General features: G+C 34.1%; 12 protein-coding genes and 4 pseudogenes across 16 annotated transcripts, besides 4 other annotated features; 2 read left to right on the forward strand and 14 right to left on the reverse strand.

The window, feature by feature from the left end:
* Positions 1 to 11,666: part of a mobile genetic element that runs on past the window's edge.
* TVAGG3_0005800 (organellar and viral DNA polymerase type B) lies at positions 62 to 1,003 on the reverse strand (the record flags this gene model as incomplete). The annotated part of the gene is made up of 1 exon (XM_051219765.1): positions 62 to 1,003. The coding sequence occupies one exon, from the start codon at positions 1,001 to 1,003 to the stop codon at positions 62 to 64; it is 942 nt and encodes a 313-aa protein (XP_051104751.1).
* TVAGG3_0005810 (uncharacterized protein) lies at positions 1,176 to 1,838 on the reverse strand (the record flags this gene model as incomplete). Its single annotated transcript, XM_051219766.1, has 1 exon — positions 1,176 to 1,838. One exon carries the CDS (start codon positions 1,836 to 1,838, stop codon positions 1,176 to 1,178), a length of 663 nt encoding a protein of 220 aa, XP_051104752.1.
* On the reverse strand, positions 2,355 to 3,215 carry TVAGG3_0005820 (uncharacterized protein; the record flags this gene model as incomplete). Its single annotated transcript, XM_051219767.1, has 1 exon — positions 2,355 to 3,215. The coding sequence occupies one exon, from the start codon at positions 3,213 to 3,215 to the stop codon at positions 2,355 to 2,357; it is 861 nt and encodes a 286-aa protein (XP_051104753.1).
* Positions 3,241 to 3,825, reverse strand: TVAGG3_0005830 (His-Me finger endonucleases family; the record flags this gene model as incomplete). Its single annotated transcript, XM_051219768.1, has 1 exon — positions 3,241 to 3,825. One exon carries the CDS (start codon positions 3,823 to 3,825, stop codon positions 3,241 to 3,243), a length of 585 nt encoding a protein of 194 aa, XP_051104754.1.
* Positions 3,981 to 4,565, reverse strand: TVAGG3_0005840 (phage tail repeat-like family; the record flags this gene model as incomplete). Its single annotated transcript, XM_051219769.1, has 1 exon — positions 3,981 to 4,565. The coding sequence occupies one exon, from the start codon at positions 4,563 to 4,565 to the stop codon at positions 3,981 to 3,983; it is 585 nt and encodes a 194-aa protein (XP_051104755.1).
* TVAGG3_0005850 (uncharacterized protein) lies at positions 4,585 to 4,737 on the reverse strand (the record flags this gene model as incomplete). The annotated part of the gene is made up of 1 exon (XM_051219770.1): positions 4,585 to 4,737. The coding sequence occupies one exon, from the start codon at positions 4,735 to 4,737 to the stop codon at positions 4,585 to 4,587; it is 153 nt and encodes a 50-aa protein (XP_051104756.1).
* On the reverse strand, positions 4,757 to 5,158 carry TVAGG3_0005860 (uncharacterized protein; the record flags this gene model as incomplete). Its single annotated transcript, XM_051219771.1, has 1 exon — positions 4,757 to 5,158. One exon carries the CDS (start codon positions 5,156 to 5,158, stop codon positions 4,757 to 4,759), a length of 402 nt encoding a protein of 133 aa, XP_051104757.1.
* On the reverse strand, positions 6,130 to 7,653 carry TVAGG3_0005870 (annotated as a pseudogene). The gene has a single exon. A coding segment is annotated over exon 1 (1,524 nt).
* Positions 7,852 to 8,520, forward strand: TVAGG3_0005880 (uncharacterized protein; the record flags this gene model as incomplete). Its single annotated transcript, XM_051219772.1, has 1 exon — positions 7,852 to 8,520. One exon carries the CDS (start codon positions 7,852 to 7,854, stop codon positions 8,518 to 8,520), a length of 669 nt encoding a protein of 222 aa, XP_051104758.1.
* On the reverse strand, positions 8,523 to 8,765 carry TVAGG3_0005890 (serine threonine-protein phosphatase family; the record flags this gene model as incomplete). The annotated part of the gene is made up of 1 exon (XM_051219773.1): positions 8,523 to 8,765. The coding sequence occupies one exon, from the start codon at positions 8,763 to 8,765 to the stop codon at positions 8,523 to 8,525; it is 243 nt and encodes an 80-aa protein (XP_051104759.1).
* Positions 8,784 to 9,146, reverse strand: TVAGG3_0005900 (uncharacterized protein; the record flags this gene model as incomplete). Its single annotated transcript, XM_051219774.1, has 1 exon — positions 8,784 to 9,146. One exon carries the CDS (start codon positions 9,144 to 9,146, stop codon positions 8,784 to 8,786), a length of 363 nt encoding a protein of 120 aa, XP_051104760.1.
* Positions 11,575 to 11,666: a terminal%2Cinverted (terminal inverted repeat of Maverick-3 transposon ID:TVAGG3_0005680).
* Positions 11,667 to 13,078: 1,412 nt separating this feature from the next.
* Positions 13,079 to 13,768: a terminal%2Cinverted (terminal inverted repeat of Maverick-1A transposon ID:TVAGG3_0005910).
* Positions 13,079 to 19,744: part of a mobile genetic element that runs on past the window's edge.
* On the reverse strand, positions 14,035 to 14,370 carry TVAGG3_0005920 (annotated as a pseudogene). The gene has a single exon. A coding segment is annotated over exon 1 (336 nt).
* TVAGG3_0005930 (uncharacterized protein) lies at positions 14,527 to 14,829 on the reverse strand (the record flags this gene model as incomplete). The annotated part of the gene is made up of 1 exon (XM_051219775.1): positions 14,527 to 14,829. One exon carries the CDS (start codon positions 14,827 to 14,829, stop codon positions 14,527 to 14,529), a length of 303 nt encoding a protein of 100 aa, XP_051104761.1.
* On the forward strand, positions 17,198 to 17,740 carry TVAGG3_0005940 (uncharacterized protein; the record flags this gene model as incomplete). Its single annotated transcript, XM_051219776.1, has 1 exon — positions 17,198 to 17,740. One exon carries the CDS (start codon positions 17,198 to 17,200, stop codon positions 17,738 to 17,740), a length of 543 nt encoding a protein of 180 aa, XP_051104762.1.
* Positions 17,804 to 17,976, reverse strand: TVAGG3_0005950 (annotated as a pseudogene). Its single transcript has one exon. A coding segment is annotated over exon 1 (173 nt).
* TVAGG3_0005960 lies at positions 18,916 to 19,532 on the reverse strand (annotated as a pseudogene). Its single transcript has one exon. A coding segment is annotated over exon 1 (617 nt).

Below are 19,744 nucleotides of genomic sequence, written 5' to 3' on the forward strand. Positions count from 1 at the left end.
AATGTTTAGGTGAAGAGGTGAGATTTCACCTGTTTTTTCACCTCTTTTCTCACCTGTTATTTTATAAGCGTTTTACATGAATTGTACGATGTATATTTGAAATCCTAAACAGTTTTGTAGCTTCTATTTCTTCTGTCAGTACATCGAATGTTTTAACGATACCGAAAGTTTCTTTATACTTCTTCTTGACGTCAGATAATAGGAAATCTTCTGCTGTTGGATAGTTTTTGTTCAGAAATGCTAACATATCCATTTTATTTTCTGCTGGTTTTTCTGCTTCTTTCTTTAAGTCTGCATAGTCGTTTCGCATACGTTCTATCTCTTTGACGGAGTAGTTATATTTCCTCATTGCTGCTTTACATTTAGAACATTGCGGATTCATTTTTGCGTTATATTCTGAAACCTTACCTGCTAAAACAACCAAGGCGTCAATGGTTTTCTTTAACTCAAAAGTTGCTGGTCTTATTTGTTCGTTCCATATTTTACATCTTCTATCTTTATCTCTTATTTCCCATACACATTTTGCAACTAATGAAACAAAGTTGTCGTAGGTCTTAAATTCTTCAGATTTATATATGTCAGAAACATTCTTATATACCATGTCGCAATCTTTGTCCATAACCTTATGGTTGCAATGAAAACCAAGGAATTCATAATTTACCTTTCGTATGAACTTCTTTATTTCTACTGAGTCAGTAACTTTAACTTCAATTTCGTCGAATTCAGGAATAGTGAGTTTTTGTTGTTGGATTTCAGGAAGTTTAGGTAGATGGTCAATAATATCCTGCATTTCATAAAGATACTGTTCATTTGTTTCATCTTTCGCACTACAGTCTAAATTACTTGTTAAAAGTTCTTGCTTTATCTTCTGGATTTTTGTTTCGAAAGTATATGAAGAAGGAATGAAGCTTTTCATCTCTACTAACATAGATGTTGGATTCATAACTAGCGAGTTTGGTGCTGTAGTTGTTTGAACTGTTGTTGTGCCGATTGTTGAAATCATGTCTTTTATACAAAATAAAAAAAAATAAATAAAATAAAGTTAGTTTTATTTTTTATTTCGGGAAAATTCATGAAAATTCAAGAGGTGAGAAAACAGGTGAGAAAACAGGTGAGATGTCACCTCTTCACCTAAACATTATTTTTGCCGAATTCAATAAAAATAAATGGTTCATTTACTCACAATATTTTTGTACAAAACGACCCCAAACTTTTAACTTCTTTTCTGCAGCTTCAAATGCTATCTTAGCGAGTTCATATTCTCTAAATTCTCTCTTTAAATCTTCTTGTTCCCATTGGTCTAGTTCGTATGGAGAATCTTTATAACCATAACATATCTCACGTTCATGTTCTATTTGTTTTTCGCACATTTTTCTAACTTCTTGTTCGAACAAAGGTTTAGCATTCTCTACTGTATCTTCAAGTTCTTCTTCATCTAATTTCTCATGAACTTTCTTGTCTATGGAGTCCATAATTTTTCCAACTGCTATGCAATATTTTGGAGAAGCCCACATTGCTATATAGTTTATAAGTCTTGGGTCTACATACGTTCCTCTAACCTGTTTGATTTCATCTGGAATTCCTGCATGAATTTTGTATAAAAACCAACCGCCGGAATTCCGGCGGTTGCTATATTCTTCACAAAACGCCTTATAATACTCTTCCCAGGACTTATTTTCCAACAACTTTCTAAAGTCTTTCCTAAACTGCTGACACATATTTGTTACATTTATATAACCATCCTTGTCTCTACGTAAGACTTCAATACCGTTGTAAGTGCCTTTTGTGAATGTTTCGCCATTAGATTTGTTCGTGAACGTTTTTGCTTCGACTGTCATTTCAGTTCTTACAATAAAAATAAAAAATATTTTTTTAAAAAAACCAACTTTTTATTTTATTTCGGGAAAATTCATGAAAATTCATGAGGTGAGAAAAGAGGTGAGAAAACAGGTGAGATGTCACCTCTTCACCTAAAATATATTTTTGGGTCATTTACGCTCATTACGATGAAGAAGTTTTGACAAAACATTTACGATGAAGAAGTTTCGACAAAACATTTACGAAGAAGTCTTGACAAAACATTTACGATGAAGAAGTTTCGACAAAACATTTACGATGAAGAAGTTTCGACAAAACATTTACGATGAAATTCATGAAAATTCATGAGGTGAGAAAAGAGGTGAGAAAACGGGTGAGATGTCACCTCTTCACCTAAACATTATTTTTGGGTCATTTACGCTCATTACGAAGAAGTTTCGACAAAACATAAACGATGAAATTCATGAAAATTCAAGAGGGTAGAAAAGAGGTTAGAAATGAGGTTAGATATACCCATCTACCCTAAACATTATTTTTCAATACTTTTTCAGCACTTTTCCGTAGTTATATATGAAAGACAATTCGAGATAAAAGTCATAGTACAATGGAATAATATGTTGCACACCGTTTGTTGTGAACCAAACTTGAAAGTCAGAGAAACTGTTACTAGGTGGTTCGTAGAATTTAGAAGCAAAGTCATAAAAGTCCTTACCAATACATAGAAAACTATTGTTGCTTGAACTGAAACTTGCATGACACATAACATTTTGAGGGTCAAACACGTTTCTATAAACTGTCAAATCTGTTGGTGGGCGTATAAATTTAAACGGACCGTCAGGTGGTAATGGTTCGTTCTGGTTTAGTAACCGAAGAAATTGTGCCCAAGAACGTTTGTCTACTTCCCAAAATAAAAACTGTGTATCTCTTGGAGGGTTATTTTCAATCCTTTGAAATGAAACGGTGGAGTTCATCTTGTCATATTCTAGTTTCAGATAGTATGTTCCATTTAGTAAAGAGTCGTATTTTTCTTGAAATTCCCAATAATATTTGTTCATTTGAGTTTGAAAGTCATTTAGAGTTTTCTCAAGACTTTCGTCTGAACGAACTGTAAAGATTCTCATTTCGTCAAATTTGTCTATTAGACCATCAGAACCTTTATATTGCCCATGAAAATATACTGCGAACATAAATGCGTTAGTTCTATTTGAAAACAAAACTCTTCTAAATCCTATTGCCTTTGCATCTGAAGGACTTTGAAGCCAACGAATTGGATAGTCAAACCTGTAAGTACGGGATGAAATTTCTTCATCTGATATAGTCCTACCGGCGTTTGTAAAGATATAGTCTAACGGTTTTGTATCTGCTACTTTTGTTCTTTGTTTTTCAACCTGAAACATTTAATATATGTAAAAATATATTGTTTTAAAATGGTATGCCATATAGCTTCTTGAATTTGTTAAGACGTATATGAACGCATTTTCCATCTGTATCTCTAGTGTTTACATAAGCATAGCCTGCCTTAGTAAAATATACTTGTAATTTTCTATAGTTTACGCCGGTATAAAAGTAGAAAGAGTCTTGTTCTTCGCTATAGTAGTAAAACTCAAACGTATGCTCGCCATAGTCTGTAATTTCAATTGTTTCATCTTCTAGTTCGTCGACAAATTCGAATACAATATCTCGAAATTTGCTTTTGTTCTTATTGTTTTCAGAACAAGTGACCCAACGCAAGTTTTCAAGTCTATTGTCGTTTCTTATATGGTTTATATGGTCTACAAAAGGTAAATTGTTAGGGTTCGGTATAAAATGAGTTGCAATGACAACATGTTTAGGATAGTTTTTTCCACTCATCTTCATAGTAGTATATCCGTCATTTCGCTCCCATTCGCTTAAAACTCTTTTTGTCTCTTTTTTTCTGACTTCAAATGACTCACAACAGTGAATTTCATATTTCTCATCTAACAAACAAGTTTCCCAACGGTCTTTTCCAACAAACTCGGCGTACATTTCAAATAAAATAAAAAAATATATTTTTTGAAAAAAATGTTTTATTTTAAATGGTATGCCATTTCATATTTCTCATCTAACAAACAAGTTTCCCAACGGTCTTCTCCAACAAACTCAGCGTACATTTTTATAAAAATAAAAAAATATTTTTTTCTTTACTTTACATAACCACCTGCTATCATAAGCCTTTGACGCCAACCCATACCAGCTAATGAAGGTTGACTTGGTTTAGTTTCCAAACTAAACTTTGGTTTTGGTTTATCTTCAGTTTTTGGCTCACCTTCTTCTATTGGTTTTTCGTCACTTTTCGGTTCACCTGACTTTACTTCACTTGCAGGTATGGTTGTGTCGTCAACATCTTCGTAAATATCATATGCCATTTGTTTTTGTTTTCCTTTCAACTTTTTGTGTTTGTTGTAAAGTTTAGAATATTTCGACTCTAAGTCAATGAGATGTTCTATAATGAACTGTTGGTCGGTGAAGTATACCTTCCCATCTGTTGTCTCTTTAGCTCCATCAGACTTCAATATTTTATTTGTGAGAGTCTGTTTCTTTTTTGAGATACTAGCCGTTCCATTTTTATGAAAAGTGACTTTATAGTTAGGGTTTGTATTTCCAGACCTGGCACTTTCTATTATTGAATTTTTCTCTTCATCTGTAAGTTCTTTGACAGGTTTTGACAATGGTTCTGAACTTTTTGTTTGTGGTGTCAAATCTACCGTTTCAACTTCTTCGGTCATTTCATCTCAGTAAAAAATTTTAGTTTGGTTTGTTTTCAACTGGTTGTTGTTGTTTTTTAAGTCGGTCTAAAACTTCCTGAGGTATAGGAAGAACTTGACAAACACGTTGTGTAACTGCTGGAAGTCGACAAATCCATCTTGAACCCATTTGTCTCAATGCTGTATTGTTCATTTCATCTCAGTAAAAAACTTTACATTCCCCACGTTTGAGGCGGTTGCGGTTGGTTATTGTTTACCCACTGTTGTGCATGGTTATATCCTCTGTTAAAGAATCTTTCACCTTGGTCCATATAGTGTCCTGCTTGGTTATAGTAGTCATTTGCTTTGTTATAATAATTTCCTGCTTGTCTTCCTACATTGTCCATCCATCCTTGAACTTTTCCTCTTGTTTCAGGATTTGGAATAAGATTTGTTGCATCTCGTGCTACATCCCAACCTTTCTGTACAGTTTGTATAATAGGTTGTGCTTTCTCTTTAAGTATACCTAATGTACTCAAAATCTTCCTTCCAACTCCAAATACACCTCTGGCTATTGTTCCCACTGCGGGCAAAAATCTGGATGCAACTCCTGCTAATGCGCCAAATAAACCCATTTCTTATGGGTTAAAAAATGACGAATCCAAACAAGGACCCCTATGTTTCTAAAGCGACAAAGAAAGCACTCATGGTAAAAATCTTTAGTTCAACACCAAATGCTTGGTTTATGGATATCTTGGAAAACATTCCGAGAGTTAGAACAGATGGACCACCATACTGGCTAATATTTGTCGGTCAAAACACAAGATACTGTGAAGCCATACCATTATGGTCCAAAAATATTTTAGATGTGAAAACTGCTTTGACAATATTTGTTGACAAATACCATCCAACAAAACTGACATCTGACTGTGAACGTTCTTTCAAATCAGACGATATTAAAAACTATCTGCGTTCAAAAAATGTAAACCAATATTTCATTGTCGACCAAAACCATTCTGCTCTTGGTGTCATTGACAGTTGTATAAAAATCTTAAGAGACTTAAACCAACCACAAGGTGGTGAGGTAGATGAAATGTCATATGACGACAAGTATAGACATTTCTCCATGGCAAAGATGAGACAAGTTTTAAATATTTACAATAGCCGTAAACAAAAGGTTTGGGAAACCACTCCCCCGAAGAAATGAAAAACAACCCCGACTTAGAGAAAGACTATATATTTAATAGTTTAGTCAAAAGAGACAAACAAGAAAGAATGCCAGGCTTCAAACTTCAGAAAGGTGACAAAGTAAAAATAGAAATACCTAAACGCGACCCATATGAAAATACTATTGACTATGACAACAATGGGAACTCGACAGGTACTCGCATTCGTGTTCGTAAAATAGAAGAAAGTATACAAGAGAATATTATGAAGTTTTAGGCAAACATGGCAAAATGTACAGACTGCAAGCAGAAGATAAAACTACTATTGTCAGACCTCGTTTCAAACTTGTCAAAGTTCAAGGTGGTATACTTTCAAAGACAGTTCCTAACAAATATAAGACAACTCCTGACGAATATGCTAAAGAAGTTGAAAATGACGACTAAGCAATTCTATACCATGCGTAAACTGTCATGTAAGGTGGCATGTAGTCTTTACTTTGTCCCGTTGTTTGTGTATACCCTGAAACGCGATGTGTATGGTTTCCTTCTCCCTGTGTGCTACCCCAGAAACAATTTATAGCAAACTGAACGTTGTCTTTAACATCATATCCTTTACCTTTTTTCATTGCTGACCAATCCCAAAATCTATGCTTATGCCAACCTGCTTGAGATGTACTTAAATCTATGTAGTGACTGTGTGCAGGTAAGTTTTCACCTGAAATCGTTTTACTTCCACCTGTTTCCTTTGAAGAGTTTGCACAATACAAAAACCTGTCGACTATTTGAGTCCAAGTTCCGAGACCAAGTACTACTTCTGGTCTGGTAGAGTTCATTGACGTGTAAATAGAACCTATAGGATATAGTGTTTGAAGTATTTCTGTCTTTAACGTTTGAAGCTCTGTTTTGTCAGCTTTGTTGTCATATAAATCTTGAGCAGTGAATTTAACATTGTTTTCATCCTTCATGACATAGACATTTCTACATCTAATGTATTTCATCGTCGTTATGTCATCCTCCGATGTTAAACCTTGTGGAAAGTTAGGAGGTTTCCAATTTAATACATCCCCACCAGTTTCTTCAACCGTTCCTTCAATATTTTCTATACCAACAGTTGCGAAGAAATCGTGTGTATGTCCAACGTCACTTTTCTTGTTTAAGGTTTCTTGTAAGTTTGTAATATTGCAATGGTATGTGTATGAGTCTTTTTAGAATATTCTTTGTCAGCTCTTGTCACTTCACTTGACATTTTATTGTCAACATATGTTTTATCCGCCTTGTCATCTAACTTTTCTTGAAGTTCATCTACGTCATAGATGTTATGTGTATGGTGTTTTTGTGGGTATGCTCTATCTGTCCATGCGAAAATATAGTCTTTTGTTTGCATCTACATACTCTTTGTCAGCTTTCTTTTCAAGGCTAACGTTTAAGTCTGTTATTTCAGATATAGTATGTGTATGTCCAACGTCACTTTTCCTGTTTAAGGTTTCTTGTAAGTTTGTAATATTTGCAATGGTATGTGTATGAGTCTTTTTAGAATATTCGTTTTCAGCTCTTGTCACTTCACTTGACATTTTATTGTCAACATATGTTTTGTCCGCTAGTTCAGGATGAGTATGTTCTTTTGTTGCATATGTTGCATCTGCTCTGTCATGTTCTTCTTGAACTTTTTCAATGACATACTCTTTGTCAGCTTTGTTGTCAACATCTGCTTTCAAAAGAAGTTCATCTATAGGTTTCTCGTTTAAAGTTCTTTTTGTTGGATTTATACAAACAGTATGGTTCTTACTGTCTTGAAACAGAAACTCGTCTGTCAATGGGTTTATCGTCAGTTTTAAGTTTCCTTCTTTCAATGACTCAGATATCTTAGAATAGTTTGAAAAGTTTGTTGTGTTCTTATTTAGAGCTTGCAAAATGAGTTGTCGGTTGTGTTGTATTTCTCTCATAGACGCTGTTTCTTTCGACATTTTTATTCTAGATAAAATATGCTTCCAATAGAAAAAGAAAATTCTAGAGTTGCTACAACTAAACCATTAGATGAACTTTTTACGAATGTCGGTCAAAAGTTTGAGACAGAGACCGTAAAGCATGAAGGCTATCGTTTTGACTACCCCTTAAGATGGTTAAGAGACCCATCCGTCACAAAAGCTATTGGCTTTCGTAGAATGAAGTTCATTTCAGAAGCCATACATGGTTTCCCATTTACGGTCGCTTTTGAAGTTCGATACTATAACAAAGAAAAACATACGTATGAGAAATTTGAACAGGGAAAACTTTTACAAGTGAATTTGCTTGTAAACTTAGAAACAACTCTTCAAGCTTTTCAAGAAAAAATAAACGATATCTATCTCGAATATGCAAAACAGTACAACATTGACGAAGGAGAGTACCATCTCGATATTATATATGACAGGAAAAATGCAACTGTTAAAATCAATAGAATAGAAGACCTTGGAGAAGACGTTTATATTTCTACAAAATATAACAACTTGGCATGGTATAGGTTTCTGAGGATGTTAAATCAGCCTGCAGAATATCCAGTACACCCGGACTTTTATGAAGTCGAAAACCCTAATGGAACATATGAAAATGTTTTCGACTCAGATGCTATTATAGTTCATGCTTCATTTTCTGGCGCCCAAAACTCTTTTTTATGCTTGGCAAATGACTTTTACGAAAAACCTACAAAGTTATATGAACCGCCGAGTGGAAGTATTTCAGACTTTCAAGTATGGTTTACAACAGATGGAAGAAAGAGAATAGTTCCATTATACCACGCGTTTTACTTAGAACTTAGTTTCATATACAACTACTATCGAACGGTAAAAATATAATTTTAATACGGTTGAGGTGTTGGATTTGGTTGCCAACTAGACTGTGGTGCAGGTTCAGGCTGTTGTATAACAGGAGCTTGTTCTTCTGGTTCAGGGTCTTTAGGTATAATACCAACGAACTCACCTACCCTTTTACCAATATTTTTGACACCGTTCCAAATTCCTCTTCCTACGGTTTTTATTCCATTCCATATACCTCTTCCAACATTTCGAAAGAAGTTTCCAATACTACTGAAGAAACCCATTTTACTATATGTAAAAATCTAATGTCCACCTAGTCTCTTACGTTTCCTGTTGAGTTCCATAGCATTCTTTAACTGGAGCTCATACATTCTGTTTCTCCTCTGGTAGAAAACATATTCTGGGTCAACTCCTGTGTTCGCGTCATCTGCATAGAGTTGTTTATATCCCACTTCAGGGTTTGTATAAAACTCTTTCCATCTCATATTTGCATACCATGGTGGCAAACCTAACGCAGCGTCATTTGACATGGCAGTTTGCATTTGTACATCTGTTGGCACTTGACCATAGTTTGCCATTGCAGTTTGTATTCTAACTTCATTTGGAATATTCTCTGGGTTTGGTTGTCCAGGTTGCTGTGCATTCGCTAAGTTCTGTGCGTCCATTTAATATTAGATAAAAATATCTCTTACGAGTACATATACTGAACATTTGCAGGCATTGGTTCATCTTCATATTCTCTATATCTTTCTGCCACGTCAAATAAATAAATGACACAATGGAAAAAACCTAAAACAAGTAGTCCTATTTCAAACCACATTTACTTACTAATAAAATTTCTTTGTTATGACACTTTCTCCGGTTTATAGGACCTCTCTCATATTCTATCTTGTCATATCTAAACTCATAGTCATGTATGTCCTCTAACCATCTCATAACGGTTTCCAAACCACTTTTATCGGATGTAAAGTAAAAGCATGGATGGTTATGTAAAACGTCTAAAGTTTCTAAAGAGTCTCTCAAAGTCCAGTCTACTTGGTATTGAAAATCCATGTGTTATAGAAAGGCGGGTCCACTATAAAGAAAACATTTTCCTTGTCTTTATATTTTTCATACAACTCTGTCCAATGACATCTCACAAACTCTATACCCTCAATATATTTTTCTATGTCCTCTTTGAAAACATTTGTATAGTTAAGATTAAAACTTTTGACATAAGTGTTTCAATGTCATGAACTCTTATAGCACCACTATATAATAGTCTAGAAGATATACTATCCCAGTCAATATACTCTGCTTTTTTCAAAACCTCTCTGACAGTATTTTTCTTATCTAATGGTATACGTTCCATCTTACCTATAGGTATCTTTTCTTTCAACTCACTCAATATTTTGTTTGTGTCTGGTATATGTTTGAGACGGTTCATATAGTTGTCGAAGTCATTGCATATAATCTTTGAGTCAGGAAATACAGTATGGCACAAATGGGATATATAGAAACTTCCACCGAACAAATCTACAAATGTTAGACCATTCGGTAGTTTCTTAAGTTCTCTCAATAGAATATCTTTACATCTACTCTTATTTCCAAAGAACGGTAACGGTGGTTTTGTAAAATTCATTTATATATAATAATAAAAATGTTTTACCCGAAAAGGACAGAAAAGTGACAAAGCATGAAAACATATATAATTTGTGAAAAGCTCCTGGAAGACCCGTATATAAGACTTCAGATGGAACACATACTTTTTCAGTAAGGACATATGAGGTGAGATGTCACCTGTTTTCTCACCTCATTTCTCACCCGTTGAATTTTCATGAATTTCTTCGTAAAGACTTTGTTAAGACTTCTTCGTAAAGACTTTGTCAAGACTTCTTCGTAAAGACTTCTTCGTAAAGACTTTGTTGAGATTTCTTCGTAAAGACTTTGTTGAGATTTCTTCGTAAATGACCCAAAAATATATTTTAGGTGAAGAGGTGAGATTTCACCTCTTTTTTCACCTCATTTCTCACCTCTTGAATTTTCATGAATTTCTTCGTAAAGACTTTGTTAAGACTTCTTCATCTAATTTCTCATGAACTTTCTTGTCTATGTTTTGTTGAGATTTCTTCGTAAAGACTTTGTTGAGATTTCTTCGTAAATGACCCAAAAATATATTTTAGGTGAAGAGGTGAGATTTCACCTCTTTTTTCACCTCATTTCTCACCTCTTGAATTTTCATGAATTTCTTCGTAAAGACTTTGTTAAGACTTCTTCATCTAATTTCTCATGAACTTTCTTGTCTATGTTTTGTTGAGATTTCTTCGTAAAGACTTTGTTGAGATTTCTTCGTAAAGACTTTGTTGAGATTTCTTCGTAAAGACTTTGTTGAGATTTCTTCGTAAATGACCCTAGTAGTATATTTTTGGTGTAAATTTCATGAAAATTCAAGAGGGTGAAAAATTAGGTGAAAAACAGGTGAAATCTCACCTCTTCACCTAAACTTATTTTTGGTGTAAATTTCATGAAAATTCAAGAGGTGAGAAAAGAGGTGAAAAAACAGGTGAAATCTCACCTCTTCACCTAAACATTATTTTTGGTGTAAAATTCATGAAAATTCACGAGGTGAAAAATTAGGTGAAAAAACAGGTGAAATCTCACCTCTTCACCTAAACATTATTTTTGGTCATTTACACTCATTACGAAGAAGTCTTGACAAAACATTTACGAAGAAGTCTTGACAAAACATTTACGAAGAAGTCTTGACAAAACATTTACGAAGAAGTCTTGACAAAACATTTACGAAGAAGAAGTTCTTGACAAAACATTTACGATGAAGTTTTGACAAAGTCTTTACGATGAAATCTTGACAAAGTCTTTACGATGAAATCTTGACAAAGTCTTTACGATGAAATTCATGAAAATTCAAGAGGTGAAAAATGAGGTGAAAAAACAGGTGAAATCTCACCTCTTCACCTAAAATATATTTTTATTGAATTCTGTATAATATTCTGAGTAATATGACAGATGTTTATATAACACTTTCTCCGGTTTATAGGACCTCTCTCATATTCTATCTTGTCATATCAAAACTCATAGTCATGTTTGTCCTCTAAGACTTCATTTATACTAAACATCTTCAGGGCTAGAAGGCACGAAGTGCCTGGAAGCCCCACTCCCTTTTTTTTTTTTTTTTTTTTTTTTTTAAAGAATATAAGGTGAGTGTTCGATTGTTTTTTTACAGGGAGAATTCAAACAAATTTGAATAGGATTGAATGATCGGATTCAAAATCCGTTTTTTCCACAAAATTAAGTATCAAGTAATATAATTGATTAATATTTTTACTAAATAAAATTCTATTCCACGATCATTTTGATTGAAATTTTGAATACATCATACAATAAAATGATTATATCGAATTACATTTTTAGTCTGAGTCTACTCTGATAAAGTTGTTTTACATTTTTTGATCGCGATCATTTCACTTTAACTCTAATTCGAGATAATAATATTGTAATAATCCTGATGCTATGATTTACGATCAATATTATTGAATTGATATGCAACAGCCTTTCAGGCGTCAAAAATTTTCTCACTGGGTTTTCGTCTATCAATCCCAGCTCATTATATACGCAACCAATCAAAAATCTGATATGGGAGTCCAAGGCTAACTTTTTGTTGTCTACCTAATAAAAGAGGAAGCAGCATTAGTGAGAATAATCGCAAATATTCAATTTAAATTATCTTTTTATTCTTAATTTAAAGTGACAAAAAGAATAAAAAACCTATTCTAAGGCATGTTGTTATGTAAATGAGACTAGACATTATATTTTATGTTATGAAAAAAAAATATTTAGAATTTTAGAACAAAATAAATAGAAAAAATAGCATAACTTATGGATGTGCGTATATTAAATTTAATAAATTAAGAGAAATTATTTTTGGCGCCAAAATTATTCGTTAACTCTCAAATTTTTCTGAGTCAATAAGCCGCCAAAAAAGTGTCATTTCTTTATAGGAAAGGAAACCTATTTGACGAACAATCCGGACACTAGTGCCTCAGCGAATTTCCCCAAACCCACCAATCCCCTCCCTGCTGTTGTGCACCATCGATGGAAAGTAAGTCATCAATAGTCTCTTTTCCTTATTTCAAGCTAACGTTAGATCATTCATGAAAGAAATCATTGCCTTTCATCAGAGACTTTCGTTATAACTGCACTGCTCTCAAGTTCATCTTGAGAAATTTACGTAATAACTGAATTCCCAAAGTTCTCTAGGTGATCCAAAACACTGTAGCTGCTTGAACTTTGGACGAGCCTCGCACCCCAGAGAATAGAAATCCCAATCTTGCTCATGTTTAGTTGAATTAGTCTGCAGCAGTACAGCTCTGATACCACAAGATCGTGATGTATACAAAGTCACAACGCTATTTGATTCAACAGCTAGCTAGTTTTGACATCAAATTGCAAAATTTGACTTCGTTATGAGCTCTTTGTAGCAAAAATACATTACACTTAAAGACTAGTTGCTAGACTGTAGTAGTTTGTTCGTATATATCTATTTTTCCCCAACGTATTGCATACTACATTTTGACAAGACTTGCAACCTTATAGTAACAGTTAGTATACATATCATGCGTACGGAGGCACTGCGCGCCTCCTTACCCATTATATGTGAATTTGACACTTTACGAAACCGTTAACGTATATTTTACAACACAAACGACAACACTAACTTAACCTTAAATATTTACAAAGCCACCAACCACTTCACCTCACTAACGTTTTCACAAACGACTTCACTACTGTAAAAAATAAACGTTCTCACTTACAAAAGTATTGCAACTCCTCCCATTGCTGTGCTTCACACAATACTTCATATTCTTCAGTATCGCTGCTGTCGCTCCAATCGTCAGAGTCAAAGTCACTGTCAAAATAAATGTTAGTAAGTTTTGACAAAGCTAATGAAACACGTTTACCGTTTGTATCTATTGCTTGTATAAACTTTCCATTCTTCATTCCTTCATAAACGCTCAAACTAACTTTACCCTTTCTCCCTCGTATCTGATAGAATGTATTTTCACGAGGAACGAAGAACAAATTCTTGAACTCATGACCGTTGTAGTTTGTTATCTCAATAGTTTTCGTCATTTATATAAAAATAAACTTAAAAATTAATGATATCACCACCCTCACACGTATGAAAACATAGCACAAAAATAAATTTAGGTGAAGTGGTGAAATCTCACATCTTTTTTCACCCGGTTTTTCACCCTGTTGAATTCATTGCTTTATAACTCTCTTCCTTTCTCCAACTCTTCTAACTTCTTCTTAAGTTCAGCAATGTTGTCCTCATGAAGTTTAATCTTTCTCAAAATTCCTTCTCTATCTAATGGTTGCTTTATCTTTCAAACTGAACTCTACCATCCTTCATAGTATGAATGTAAAAACCTTCTGGAATAGTTCCTGATTTAATGTATTCTACCAAAAATTTTTTTCATTGCTTCAGTGACTTTATTTGTCATTTCAATCAAATAAAAATTTTAATATTAAATAAAAAATAACGTTATTTTTTCAGTAAGGAAACGCAGGAGTTTTACGATTTATTTGAGGAGTAGGTTCTGGTTTAAATGTTGGAGTCGGTTTATGAGTTGACTTTTGAACAGGAGTTTGTACTTCCATAGGTTCAGGAGTCATTGAAGGTTTTGCTTGTGAAGGCGTTGGTTTTGCTTGTGAAGGCGTTGGAGTTTGTTTAACTTCAGCTACTTCAGTATTATTTACAACATTTGCTTTATTTCTTTTCAACATCATAACTGCTCCTGCTGTAGCTAGCAAACCTAGTGGGAGACCATATCTTATATAAGGACTTGACCAAATGCTATTTTTGACAGGAGCTGGTGGAACAACTAACCTTGGTGAGACTGCTCTTTGCCATTGTGCAGCTCGTAAGAAATATTCAATAGGTGCTCCATAATCGTTTGGTAAAGTTTGTTTCATAGATGGTGAAGGTTCACGAGAGCTTGATGAAGAACTCATTTATAAGCTTTAAAAATAAACGTTCATCCTTTATTCCTCACTGTCGTCCGTAGCTAAGTTATAGTCATCTAATCTTATTATGGGGATGCCATTAGCACGCACCTGAATGGCAAAGCAACAATCCCTCATAAATCCAATAAGTGGCTTTGGTACATTTTCAGTTGCTAGTTCAATAGGTCCTTTAACAGACAATTTGTATGTTATTGGAGCAGTAGATGTTTGACCTTGCTGGAAGCAAAAGTCCACTTCTGTTGGAAAACCACATAAGAAATGTGTGTTGTCATAGCTATCCCATTTATGTTCCACACTACCATCATCCACCAATGACCTCATAACATCTTCATTAAATCCTATCATATCATTGTTTGTATTGCAAGCGTTCGCAACCATTTCATAAAATACAGGTCCATATGATTTTTTCATGTTCTGCAGGCATATTTCCATAAGCTCCCATGGAAAGCTGAAGATATTTAAACTTAGGGTTCTCAAAATTAACATAATAGTTGTCTTTCTTTCTAAATAGTGCCCAAATACTTTTAACATTAATAGGCGTATAAGCTGCTGTAAATGTTGCACTTGAACTATCTGTATTCTTTGAGAATGAAACCGTCCATAGGAATCCAATCCATAACTTTAACAGGAAAACCTAAAGCCTCGTTTGTATAATGTTCTACAAGTTCTGTATAAATGTTAGGGTCTAAAGAGAATGACTTTGGATGAATGAAAATTCATTAAAATCCATCTTTGTTCGAAATAGTTGCTGGGTACAGTTGTAATAGTAACTGTTCCACTAGCTTCTACTGCCTTCGTTATCATAGTGAATGGTTCATTCCATGGAACAAATTTATTTGTCGGTGGATTGAATCTGAAGCAAATGCAACTTTAAGAGTTGGATTGAAAGCAATGATATCATTTACAGATATAGATGTGCATTGTAAGGCGTCGCTACTGAACTTTACTTTAAGCTGAATGTTTCCTGCAAAGACTGGAATAAATCGAATAGCTTCTAAGGAAAGAATCTTCTAACAGGAATTCTTAACGAAGCTTAAAATCAAATGATTTTCCTGCTGTAATTGGACCACTAACAATTTGTCCTGTTCTGCATGTTCCCGAATGACTCCATACATCTTCATGTCGAGTCTTTGAGAAAACATCTACTTTCTTTATTTGTTCGGTAGTTTGTGAGTTTGAAGTTATATATGCTTCTTCTCTTGCGTTGTCTTGAGAATATACGATACGACCATTTGCAAGGATTTGATATCCAGCAACTGCATAGAAAGCGTCATCGAAACCAATCCAAAATCCTAGTGGGTTTGTTTTAATTGGAACCTGAACCAATTTCTTTATCTACAATAAATTGGCCTTCCATTTTTATACGTAATAAATGTATTGTAAAGGTCCAACATATTTTTCACCAGGAGGTGAGAGATTGAATGTTACCCATGTGTTATCTTTAGCAGTTCCAGGTTGTGATGGAATCTTTGCGTCAGAATATTTTCTATTAGTGTCACCAATTTGAACTGCATTGTCTATGATATCGAAATATGAGCGAATCTGATGAATATGCTCTGCTGGAGTAAATTCGTTTAGCTGTTCGTTCTGCATGTATTTACTTCAGATAAAAAATATCTATTTACTTCATTATTCTCACTCTTCTTCTTGGCATTCGTGGTGGAAGTTGTTTCTTGACATTTTCAATGAACTGTACATTCTCTTTTTGTCTCAACTTCTTTCACTGGCGGGTCAGGATTCTTTGACTCGGTTTGTTTTTCAATGAAATTCACGAACTTTGCAATAAGCTCTTGGTTCGTTATTGAAAGTACATCTGGCTTCTTTTCTTCTGGTTCTATTGACTTTTCAGTTTGAATAGAAGGCTTAACATGGGCTTCGCCTTTGGTGCCATGCACCTTAATACTGTCGCTTTCTGCATTCGCTAATGGAACCTTTCTTTTCTTACGTATATTTTACCATCTTTACTCTGACTTACGTAATAGAAAGGATGTTGTATTCCTCTTGCGTCATTTAATATAATAGACTCTCGCTCTGATTTGACCAAGCTCATTTTACATCGGTTAAAGTTTAATTTTGTTTTTTCATCTGCAGTCAAATGACTCAGACAAGCCCTACGGACAAGACCCAAGGGGTCATAGATGTTGAAGCATTGAAGAAAGAATTCGTGAGCAATTTTATCCGAACTGAAGGAACAAAAACAAGAACAAAAGCCAGAGAGACAAAGAGAAAACTTAGTGAAAAACAACTTGCTGCATTAGCTGCTGGAAGACAAAAGAACCCACGTTTGCTGGTGAAGAAAGCTAGAGAAGAAGCTGAAGCAAAAGCTAAAGAAGCTGAAGCAAGAAAGAGTAAATGGTTTATTTTTATCCGAATTAAATGTATTAGACAAATACCTTTATCTGTTGCGTTCAGTAGTGAAAACCTGACGTCAAAATAAAGGGGAACAGAGTAACGTTTAAGTTTCCAACAGACTGGATTGTGACATAAATGAAGAGAGTACATTGGCATACATCTATGTATATAACACGTGCTTTCAGAAAGGTTGACTTTATACTTCAAGTCGAGATAGAAAATGACGAAACAGTCTTTAAGCGCCCAAAACATTCACATATACAAATACTTTAAAGACAGTACGACGTTAGAAGACTGTATAATTACATTTTACGAAAATTTTCAAAAGAAGTTTAACATGGATTTAGAAAAATTAAAACCTTTACGTGATTTTCTTGCAGAACTGAAAGAAGAAGGAATTGTAGAAAGATTAATAGCTTTTCATTACGAGTTTGTAGCAAATGCTGATGGAACACGTGACTGTCAATTCATTGTATTCTCACCATTCAATGAAGTAGCTAAAAAGAAAGAAAATCCATTACGTATAAGATTTCAAATCTCTGAACCAAGTGATGATTTCAAAAATGTTTTCAATTATGATGCAATGCTTCCGAGGAAAAATGATTTTTCCGAAATTAGATTTCCAGGTATTTGGGATAGAAAACAAGCAATATTATATTCAAACCTAAGTAAAGGAGTTGAAAATGAGTTCATTGGTCATACAAGAAATTCACCATTACCAAATCCTAAGTATTACAAGCTTACTGGCTTCAATCGTGAGTTTTGGATAGACATGTTCTCCACTCATGACCATAAAGCACCTGTTTTGCTACCTCCAGACCATAAGGACTGTCTCTATATTGAAGCACAACTCTTAAACTCTACCATCGCAGTATTGTAAATGACCACATGGGCTTATTTTTATCACGAATGACCTCATTGCTGACAAAAATAAATGACCTCAGAACTTCAACTTACGAATAAAGCTTGTTTTAGTCGTTATTGAGAAGTTAAACTTTTCAGCAAAGCAAGGACTAGAAGACTTACATAAGTCAAATCCAATCTCTTGACCATCATGAAGTGCTTTGTAAAGTTTCATTAAACTGAACTCAGAGTCTTTGTCATATGTTCCAACAGGTATGTGAATGTTCTTATCTTCATTGTAATAGCATTGTATAGCTTCAGGAAACATTTCATTAGCTGTTAAAGCAAGAACGTCTTGTTTTACACCTTTACAACGTGCATGAAATGCAACTTCATTTAAATCATTCGTGAGTAAGTCTATGTAAGTCTTCTTTCCACAAAATATTGACTTGTATGCTAAACTTTGTTTTCCAGGTGTTATTTCTGCGAAGTCAGAATGGAGCTGACCTAATGTTTTACCAATAAGTTCTCTACCGTATCTTTTCTGAAATTCCTGAGCTAACAGTGGGATGTCTTCATTGAAAATATGCATGCTATCGCAGTCCTGGTAAAATATTTGAAGACCCATATCTTCAGCAGTACAGAATACTTCACACATTATTCTCTTCGACATAGACAGAATGTTAACACCAAGTGGACAGAAGTTAAAGTGTCTGTAAATGCTTTTCGTTAGCTTGAAAATAGTTTTATCTGAACCATCCAAACCTTCGAACTTCACTATATGGTTGTAGTTTCTGATGGCATATCTTATAGCATCTTTGTCATTTACTATGGTTATTTTTGACTCAATAGGAATAGAATAGTTTTGCCATAAATACTGTTCAGAATGAGCTTTATATTTTCTTGCAAAGGATTTCCTTCTTTCTTATACTTTAACCTTAACTCAAACAACTTCTTTACTTCATCTCTTATTCTAATATCTCTGTTTCCATCGTAATAGTATCCTTGCAACACTTCACATTTGACACCTTGATATTTTATGAGGTCTTGTAATGTTATATGGTCAACATACATTAAACAGCAAGTGTTTGAACTTCTGGGAACGTTAAGTTCTGGATTTAGTCAGGGTCACAAACTATTAAGGAAAGTGTCTATGTATTCCAATCTCTGTTATCTTAATGAGAACAAAGAAGCCAGACATAAACTTTTCACCAATGGGTTCCTTTTGTCGTCATCGAATAAATGTCTCATGAGATACTCTGTGCTTAACATTTTTTCTTCATAACCTTTGGAATACCTTCTAAAGTATAAAGTCTTGCTATAGCGGATGGATATAATGAAACAGCGTCGAAATCAGCAATGAGTTTCTTTTCGCTCTTTTGTTTCATGTTATCTGACAACATACATCTTCCACCTTGAATACAGCGTGAAATAAACTCTCTTGGTTTATTTGAGAGGTCATATAAATTTCCATTCGGGAAGTACACTCTGTTCTCAAACAATTTGTTAGCAATTGAACAAATACTAACGTAATCATAAACGTTTAAATCAAACTCTTTCAATATATCATTTCTGAACTTAACAAAACCTTCTCTTAAAATTCTTACATCTTGTTTGCAATAGAATGTACTATACTTTTCTAAATCGAAGTGGTTCTCATCTATTCTGCAGTTTTCGATTAAATCTATGTTTTTCATGAATGTATCCGCATCCTGGATAAACTTACATGCTTCAGAAATGACACCAGTTCTGTTGTCATTTGCTAACAAAGAGCTTGAATAATATTGATATGGAAATACTTCCTTTTCACCGCACTGCAAATGAAACATTTCAGGAAATAGTTTAAGCTTCTTATTTATAACACTATAAGAGTCGTTTATAATAATTGCCCGTCCTTTATATAAGCCAGTTATTTGCATTGTTCGTGAACCTTTAATGATGGGAGTTCCTTTCACTTCTGTCATGTGTCTTAAGATGAAGTTTATGTCATAACTGAGGTTATGGAAATATATTAAACTCTTGTCAGGAAGTCGCTCCAAAA

This window comes from Trichomonas vaginalis, chromosome IV (genome assembly GCF_026262505.1).
Source record: "Trichomonas vaginalis G3 chromosome IV, whole genome shotgun sequence".
Taxonomy (NCBI): domain Eukaryota; phylum Parabasalia; order Trichomonadida; family Trichomonadidae; genus Trichomonas; species Trichomonas vaginalis.